Here is a 9,519-nt window from a genome sequence, read left to right as displayed (position 1 = left end):
GGGTGGGCAAACTTTTTGACTCGAGGGCCACAATGGGTTCTTAAACTGGACCGGAGGGCCGGAACAAAAGCATGGATGGAGTGAGAAAAGCACTGGGTCTCCTAGTGTTAACCGTCAGGGTCTAGTAGTGTGTGGGTTCTTTTCACAACCTGAGTCCAGGTGGCTCTGAGAGTATGTTTATTAAAGCTGGGGACAGTAAAATGAAATAAGGCCTTAGGATAAAAGAGGGAACCTAAGCCCAGCTGCTTTGTATTGTAAGACCCCCAGAAGGAGACCCTTACTCTGTCCCACGGATCTACGGCGACCCCAATCAACCGCAGGAGGCGTCACTTGATGCAAACAGCAAGAGGCTTTATTCCAGCGCGCTGGGGCTCAACTCGTAACTCACGCAGGAGCAGAGGAGTCGAGCCCCGAGCAGAAGGTCTCACGAGTATATATAGGCAAAACCCACACATCGGGAGGGGTTACACTCGGAGGGGGGAAGAGGGGAACAAAGGAATTCCAAAGGGGAACTGGGCTCGTTAATTACATGTTTCATGACAGGGCTTAAGCTTAGTCAACAGTCCCATCTGGTAATCTTATATCCTGTTTAACTGTCAGAGCGCTGTTTGCTCAGCTTGCTATTTGCTCGGGGCTGTTTCCTGGGACAGCTTTAAGGGCTTTGTTCCCACCACTGGCGGGAGGACCTCGGGGAGTTGAGCCAGCGCGCTGGGGTTCTAAACACAGGCAGCTTCTAAACACAGGCAGCTTTTAAACATTTTTATTCTTTCAGTATCTGGGGGTCAGTTGGAGAAAGTGAACATGAATGGCCGATGAGCAATCTCATATAGTGACAGTCTTCTAGACTGTGCTCCTTCAGTTCATTTTCAAACAAAGCTGTGATGGAAACACTTGTCTGCTCCTGGTCCCTTAGGGTTTGAGGCACCTGTGGACAGGGCATCACAGAGTATGTGGTCCTGTTATACATGTGTGCCAGGGGAGGGGACTGGGTGAAGAACTGGGGACAGGGTAGCTGGGGAAGGATACTGAGGGCAACCCTGATGCCACCACATGGGTTTCTTCTCCCCTCGTGCATCTGCACAGTATCCAAGGATCTGGCCTTGCCCACTCCAGGACAACCCTACCTCTATGTCGTGTATGTTTCCTTCCCACGTCCCGCATGGGTCAGGGTTCAGGATCTGAAAGAGGAGCCGCACACAAATGAAAGAGAAAAGACCTGAGATAATTTGAAATATGGGGGAGCCAGGCAGGCAAGTCCAACTCAAGGAGAAGGACTTCCACCGATGCTCAGACCGCTCCAACCTTTTATTTTGTCTGGGGTAGCCCTAGGGTAAGGAGGTTTGAATGACACATGGATTAGCTCATTGGTCTACACAAGTATCTAAGGAATTCAGTGAACTAAGGTGGGGATAATGCTTCAGCTACCATTATCTAGATTAACTGGGTGGTGTCTAAATTAACTGGGTGGTGCACAGTCCTGACCTTTTCTAGGACTTTCAAAGGTTACTAGCTTTTGGGGGTCTCTCTCTATACTCAGCTAGTGAAGACAGTAAATGGTTTCCTGCACCTCTAGGAATCCACCCTGGGAGTCTGCGCTCTAGACGTTCCTGTCCCAACGCCTCACACTACTCAGATTTCAGATGGGTTGGGTCATTTGGATTCAAAACGAGGCTAGTATTTATCAGAAGAGCTATCTGCCCCGGTGCATTTATGAGAGTTGAGAGCAGGCTTTGGCCCAGGGGAGGTAACAGGGTTCTCTTTTGGGTTTGGGAGGAACAGAAGTGCAGCCCACATTCTCATTGCTGGGTTGGAAATTGTGCACATCTGTGGGCTCGGAGAGCAAGGGAAGACAGGAGAGAAAAACAGTTTGGTCTTCATGTAACATCTCATTGTTTCTTGATTTCAGAGAGGAAGGGAGCGGGAGAGATAGAAACATCAATGATGATGAAGAGCAGCTGGAACTTCTCTACCTCCCCTTAACTAACTTTTCCGGTGAATGATTAAGAGGAAAACCTCCCCCTCCTCTTGTACTTTAACTGACCCTTCCCGTAAGCTCGGGGCTCCAGTCAGCCAGCACTTACCTCGGGATGCTGCTTGTCTGCCTGAGGGCCCCTGCGCTGCGCTTGTAGTAAAAATCCTCTTGCTTTTGCATCAAGTTCCGGTCTCTGCGTTTGACTTGGGGTCGACGCCCCCTCCGTCGGACTCCCCGGGGGTCTTAGGACCTTACAATGAGAGCGAATCATTGGTCGTTGCCTCCTGCACGCTCCCTATTGGGGATCGAGCCTGCAACCCAGGCATGTGCCCTTGGCCAGAAACGAATCTGGGACCCTTCAGTCTGCAGACCAACACTCTATCCACTGATTCAAACCTGCTAGGACTCATTGTTTCTTATTCTCTTCTGTGACAAAGGGCAGGGGAGTGTGACATTTTTCATCATTCAAGTCCTTCTGCCTGTGAGTGTGGTGACAACAAGACATATTCTCAAGATGCAGGTGTGATTGGTCAACATAAAGTCGCCTGAGAAAACAACCCAGAGCAGGAGGAGGAAGAGGACAATATGGCTGCTTCTCAGGTAAACGCTGTCTTGGCTCAGTTCTGTGTCTGCTTTTCCTTCTCAAGTTCACGGATGTAGGTGGTGCAGACCTGCAGACCTTTGCTTCTCTATTTCTGATGATCCTGCCAGAGGGAGTTTGCTTTCAACTACTAACTTTTTTTCCTTATAGCTGTCCAAGTTTCCTCTTTTTTAAAAATCGTCACCATAGGATATACCTAATTGCAAGCACTGTGGTGGCACAGCTAAAAGGTTCCACTGCTTTCTAACTAGTGCACTTAGTACATTACTTTTCTTCAGAGAGAGAGAGAGAGAGAGAGAGAGAGAGAGAGAGAGAGAGAGACATCTTGAAAGAAGCATGTGGACTGGTTGCCTCCCACATGCACCCCTACTGGTGTCAGGGAACCTGCCACCGAGGTAAGTGCCCTCAACCTGGACTCTAACCCGCATCCTTTCTGTCTGGGGCAGATGCTCTAATCACGGAGAATGGCAGGGCCCAAGTTCCCTCTTTAAAATGTTATGTCATTTGGGGTTTTGGGTTCTCCAAGATAGAATTCAAGAGGAGTTACCAGAGAAATTTCTGGGCATATTTTCTTAGGCTTTTGCTAAAAGATAAGGGAGATGACACAGAAGAAAGGAAGGTCCTCTGAGCTGACTCAGGGGCTGGCTCTGCTTGGCGGCCATAACAAGCTTGGGACACATGGGAGGGTGGTTGGAAAAGGCCTGCTGGTGGTTACTTGCTTTTCCAACAGGGTTACCTGGTAGTGCCTGCGCTGTGAGGGAAAGATGGCAGTGTAGTTCACTAGAGCCACCCGAGGAAGGTCATGTAGCAGTCAAGCCTTCATCAACTGCTCAAGTACATGAGTAGTTTCAACATCTGCAAGGAAGCAGGCCTTTAGGAGGCAGATAAAGTCATCTACCTCTGCATTTTTGTCCACAGCTTTCTGTCTGTTGTGTCCATCCAGGTCCCCTATACGAATCTCACCATAAATTAATGACCATTGTGTGGGAGGAAGATACTTTCTTCTACTTTCAAGGTCCTCTCAGCTGGCCTAATCAGAAAGGGGATATGTATGGGAGCTGCACACACATGACAGAGTCAGAGACCCCACATGAAGAGAGGCTCAGAGACTGAAAGGGAAATTTAGCATATGAGACAGTCTGAGCTTGGGATGAGGTAATGCACTTTGAAACTTCAGAAGATCTTTGACTGGAGATCACATGTTCAAGAGGTATTAGTTTGCCTACCACCTAGATAGGTAAAAAGTCATTATTGATTTTGACACTTATCATGGGCCAGGCTTCTAATTTAAATTCTTCTAGGTAGTTCAGGGGGAGAGCAGAAGCTTCTCTTGAGCCCATAGGGCAGCCATGGGCAAACTACAGCCCGTGGGCCGGATCCGGCCTGTTTGAAATGAATAAAACTATTGAAAAAAAAGACCATACCCTTTTATGTAATGACTAGAGGCCCGGTGCACAAAAATTTGTGCACTCGGTGGGGGGTGGTCCCTCAGCCCGGCCTGTGCCCTCTTGCAGTCTGGGACCCCTCGGAGGATAACCACCTGCTGGCTTAAGCCCGCTCCCCGGGGGATTGGCAGTCAGAAATCTGTCTGGCAGCCTGGGAGCCCTCAGGGGATGCTTACTTGCCAGCAGGGAGCAGACCTAAGTTGCAGTCAGACATCCTTAGCGCTGCTGAGGAGGCGGGAGAGGCTCCCACCACCACCGCTGTACTGGCAGCCATCAGCTTGGCTGTGGCTGAGCAGAGCTCGCCCTGTGGGAGCACACTGACCACCAGGGGACAGCTCCTGCATTGAGTGTCTGCCCCTGGTGGTCAGTGTGTGTCATAGTGACCAGTCTTTCCTAATTGTTCTGCTGTTGGGGTCAATTTGCATATTACCCATTTATTATATAGGATAGAGGTCTGGTGCATGGGTGGGGGCCAGCTGGTTTGACTTGAAGAGTGTCCCGGATCAGGGTGGGAGGTCTTGCTGGGGTGCTTGGCGCCAGGGCAGGCAGGAAGCTTGGCTTCCTCCATCGCAGGGGGCAAGCCAAGCCTCCTGCTTGCTCCAGCTCCATGGCTTCCAGCTGCCATCTTGGTTAGGTTAATTTGCATATAATCGATCTGATTGGCTGGTGGGCGTGGCTTGGGCGTAGTGAAGGTACAGTCATTTGCATGTTTCTCTTTTATTAGATTAGATGTTTACTTTGAATTTATATTAGTTCACACAAACACTCCATCCATGCTTTTGTTCCGGCCCTCTGGTCCAGTTTAAGAACCCATTGTGGCCCTCGATTCAAAAAGTTTGCCCACCCCTGCCATAGGGTCTTGGTGCCTTCAGCTCAACATAATCTACCTACTGTTGAAGCACATCTTAGGGTGCCTTATTTTGAACCCCTACCTTCAACTTTTGGAAACATTTTTGTGTGTGTGACAGACCAACCTGGGAAGGCACTGATATCCAAGATCCCTATAGAGATGAGATGTGAAGTGTAGATGGGAGATGTAGGTTTTAGATTTCGTATGGCTGCAACATCTGCTCTGTAGAACAGGATTGAGACAATGCACATTTAACCAGGCCCTAATTAGATCAGATGGTTCTGAAAGAAAAATTGTTGTAAGAGACTTGCTCACTACGTTGATAAGAAGGAATTACTTTTAAAAATATATATATATTTTTATTGATTTGAGAGACGAAGGGAGAGGGAGAGAGAGAGAGAAACAATGGTGAGAGAGAATCATCGATAGGCTATCTCCTGCACGCCCCCCACACTGGGGATTCCTAACCAGGAATCGAACTGTGACCTAATAGTTCATAGGTCAACAACACTCAACCACCGAGCCACATCGGCCGGACAGAAAGAAAGGCTCTTTAAGTCACTGTTTTCCAAACTTTTTTTGGCTGTGCCCCACCTAAGCATCTCTAAAATCCTGATACCCCTCCTGTGACATATAATTCTTATTATTCAAAATGTGAACTTCTGTTCTTGTGGAGGAAGCCTAAAAGGCCATTAACTTGGTCTAAACAAGCTTCCAAAGAACATGGCATCCATGAAAGAGAAAAGTAAAAGAATGAAAGGATAATAGAAATACTGAGGAAGAAATCACTAAGGAAGTGTTAAAAATACTAATACTATGGAGTGATATGAAAAAAATAGCAAATAAAGTATCAAAACATAATAGATAACTGAAATGTATAAATATGTCACAATATATATTCATATACTCTATATGAAGTCCCTAGATCCATAAGAAATGCAAAAAATTCATTGTTAATTCTTGAATTTCCCCTCTTAAAGTCAAATTGCCCCACATTGGGACCACTGCTTTAAATGCACTGTTCGATTTACAGAGTCTGGGAGGTATATGTGGATTGAAATCTGTATAATCCAGCGGTTCTCAACCTGTGGGTCACGATCCTTTTGGGGGTCGAACGACCCTTGCACAGGGGTTGCCTAAGACCATCGGAAAACACATATATAATTACATATTGTTTTTGTGATTAATCACTATGCTTTAATTATGTTCAATTTGAAACAATGAAATTGGGGGTCACCACAACATGAGAAACTGTATTAAAGGGTCGTGGCATTAGGAAGGTTGAGAACTACTGGTATAAGCTGATGCTAGTGATGTGTCCTTTCCCGTGCTTCAGTCCCCTGATGTGATTTCCTTTGCATCTGATTTTCACTTGGTGCAGGTGTTCTCTGCCAAATTCCTGAACTACAGAGTTAAATTTTTTAAAAAAATATATGTTTATTGATTTCAGAGAGGAAGGGAAAAGGAGAGAGAGAAACATCAATGATGAGAGAGAATCATGGATCTGCTGCCTCTTGCACCCCCTCTACTGGGGATCGAGCCTGCAACCCAGGCATTGAACCTGGGACCCTTCAGTCCACAGGCTGACACTCTATCCACTGAACCTAACCAGCTAATAAACTTCAGGGTAATTTGTTGACATGAAGATTTTATTTTGTATTGCATTCAGTGTGCACATTATTTCCATTTGTATGTCTTGGTTTTTGCAGAAAATGCTAACGTTGAGCTCTGCTTTCTTACCTTCTTATTTCTATTCTTTACAACAGCTGTGTACATTCATGAGGGTTGTGTCTGTGTGTTGGTCTTTGTTCTTTTTGACAAATTCCAGGTAAAGTTTGGAATAACACCTAGGCTCTATCACTTGCTGGAGGTTTTACAAAATTTTCTCATAAAAAAGAAACAATCGCCATGGCTCAGTTGTCTGAGTGGTGACCCTGAGAGGTCACTGCTTCAGTTCCCAGTCAGGGCACATGCCCGGGGTGCTGGTTCAATCCTTGGTAGGGGACATGCATGAGTCAGCTCATCAATGTTTCTCTCATCGATGTTTTTATCTCTCCACCTTTCACTCTCTCTCTAACAAAAACTTATTTTTTGAAAAAGGAAGAATAATATTATTGTTCTTTGATTACTTTTGAGATTGATTAATGTGTATAAAATTGTTAGAACAATGTATTAAAGAAGGACTGTGGCTGTTAGGTTTACTAATCAATGAGATTTGTAAATTCCATAAAACTATTCAAAGTCTTGTATTTGAATTGTTTCCTGTGTTTTCTTCTGTGCTATGTAAAGTGCAGCACATGAACCAGACACATTGGCATCCATAGTCATACATGAGTTAGTTAAACATGTGCAAACTCAGGCCCCACCCCAGAAATCCTTAAAATTTTAGAAGTACTTTATAGTTGTCACTCAGAATGACTTCTCCACCTAAAAAATATATACTGGTACACTTGATCCTCTGTGATTCAAACAAAGCACTCAAAAATGAATATGCCTGTGTTGATGCCTTTATTTATTATTGTTATTTTTTAATACATATTTTTGTGGATTTCAGAGAGGAAGGGAAAGGGAGACAGAGATAGAGACATCAATGATGAGTAAGAATCATTGATTGGCTGCCTCCTGCATGCCCCACCCTGGGAATCAAGCCTGCAACCTGGGCATGTACCCTGACCAGAAATTGAACCATGACCTTGTGGTTCATAGATTGATGCTCACCACTGAGCCATGATGGCCCGGCTATTTTTAAAATTTGTCTTGTAGAAAAGTAAAGCTTCAACTGTGGTTTTGTGGGTCATATGCCATCCTTCTTTCTCAAAATACATTAGAGAATATTAGTGCCAAAGTGGTGTTATTGGATAACTCAGGGTACTTCTCTGGCTCAAAATCAGTTCAGCACTAGCCGGTTTGGTTCAGGGGATAGAGCTCTCCACTGTAGACTGAAGGCTTTCTGGTTTGATTCCTGTCAAGGGCACATACCTTGGTTGCAGGCTTGATCCCAGGCCCTGGGTCGGCCGCATGCTGGAGACAGTCAATCCATGTGTTTCTCTCTCTTTATCTCGCCCTCTCCCTTCCACTCTCTCTAAAAATCAATGGAAAAATATCCTCCGTTGAGGATTAACAAAAACCAAAAACAAAAGTTCAATCAAACTGTTTTCTTTTTAAAAAAATATATTTTATTGATTTTTTACAGAGGAAGAGAGAGGGATAGAGAGTTAGAAACATCAATGAGAGAGAAACATCAATCAGCCGCCTCCTGAACACCCCCCACTGGGGGTACACGCAACCAAGGTACATGCCCTTGACCGGGATCAAACCCGGGACCCTTGAGTCCGCAGGCCAGCACGCCATCCACTGAGCCAAACCGGTCAGGGCTTGAACTTTTTTCTTATTGTGTGACATTATGACCTCTGCCCATGGTCACTTGAGTAATGTTTGGTTGTTTTTTCTTTTAATTTCAGGGGCAGTTGACCTTCAGTGATGTGGCCATAGAATTCTCTCAGGAGGAGTGGGCGTGCCTGGACCCAGCTCAGCGGAAACTGTTCAGGGACGTGATGTTACAGAACTACAGGAACCTGGTATTCCTGGGTGAGGACCACTTCCTTCCAGAATTTCTCCTCCACCCGCAGGGTGTTGTTTTCTTCATTAGCACAGTGTCTGCTTGTAGCTTCTGCTTTTTATGATAGAGTTTCAGATCCGTGTTATTAAGGAAAGCAACTGGGGTTTTGCTGGGGTACTTGCAAATGGAAATCAGAATCTGAAAACTTTAAATGTAGTCTCTACTATGGTAAAGGTGATATCAGAAAATAATATTTTGGGGAAACTTTTTCTAGACTATTCTGATATTCTACAATGTCCTGTCTTCTCACTTGAGCTCAGTATATATTTGAAATTGGAGAATCTCCTTTAAAATTCCTGTTCCTTTTTCTCATAAACAGGTCTTGCTGTGTCTAAGCCAGACCTGGTCACCTTTTTGGAGCACATGAAGGAGCCCTGGGAGTTGAAGAGAAAAAGAACAGTATCCATCCACCCAGGTAGGTGGGAATGAAGGAAGCAGATGACCCAGATGAGAGGCCAAGGTTGACAGAGGAAGCCAGATCTTAAACTATGGTTTGGGAAGCTTGGCTTCAATGGAAATGATTTTTTTTTTTTTTATAGTCCAGCTCAGTCCCACCCAGGATGAGACTCCTCTCTTTGTCCTGTTTGTCTACACTGTATACACTCCTCACCCAACACTCACTCAGTAGCTGTCTTGGTTATCCAATGGTTATCAGGTTGACTGCCATAGCATTGCAGTGCCTGAGTTGAAGTCACCCTTGTTTTACTTAACAGCGCTCCCCCCTACCTACCCTTCCTAGCCTCCAGTGAAGGAGTAGAAATGCTGACAGTTCCACCATGCCAGCGAGGAGCCATAAATAATTCCTTTAAGTGGAAAAGTGTGTATGTATAGGAAAAAGCATAGTGTATATATACAGTTTGGTACTACCCATGGTTTCAGGAATCCACTGGGGGGTCTTGGAACACATACCCCTGTGGATAAGTGTGTGTAAACTTTATGTCAATTAAAAATTTCCAGTTGATACTGGGAATCCCCAAGGAAAATTATTTTTCTTGTTTGTTTATTTTACTTTTTTAAAAATAGGTTTCTACT

At 45.2% G+C, this 9,519-nt stretch overlaps 1 protein-coding gene across 5 annotated transcripts in view; it reads left to right on the top strand.

Annotated features, from left to right (window-relative positions):
• LOC102760703 (protein ZNF738-like) overlaps positions 1-9,519 on the top strand; it is a 22,103-nt gene that overhangs the window by 6,074 nt on the left and 6,510 nt on the right. For 3 of the 5 annotated variants that reach the window (XM_015559436.1, XM_015559435.1, XM_015559434.1), the window contains exons 2-4: positions 2,410-2,572; positions 8,330-8,456; positions 8,807-8,902. In XM_015559436.1, the coding sequence (XP_015414922.1) occupies positions 2,558-2,572; positions 8,330-8,456; positions 8,807-8,902 (238 nt within the window). In that variant the 5' untranslated portion in view covers positions 2,410-2,557. Of the gene's footprint in view, positions 1-2,409; positions 2,573-8,329; positions 8,457-8,806; positions 8,994-9,519 lie in introns of those variants that run through there. The other 2 variants (XM_015559437.1, XM_015559438.1) reach the window with 2 other exon arrangements.

This window comes from Myotis davidii, unplaced genomic scaffold (genome assembly GCF_000327345.1).
Source record: "Myotis davidii unplaced genomic scaffold, ASM32734v1 scaffold354, whole genome shotgun sequence".
NCBI classification, from domain to species: Eukaryota; Metazoa; Chordata; class Mammalia; order Chiroptera; family Vespertilionidae; genus Myotis; species Myotis davidii.
The sequence above is the reverse complement of the archived record's forward strand: the minus strand, read 5'-3'. Positions and strand labels throughout refer to the sequence as shown.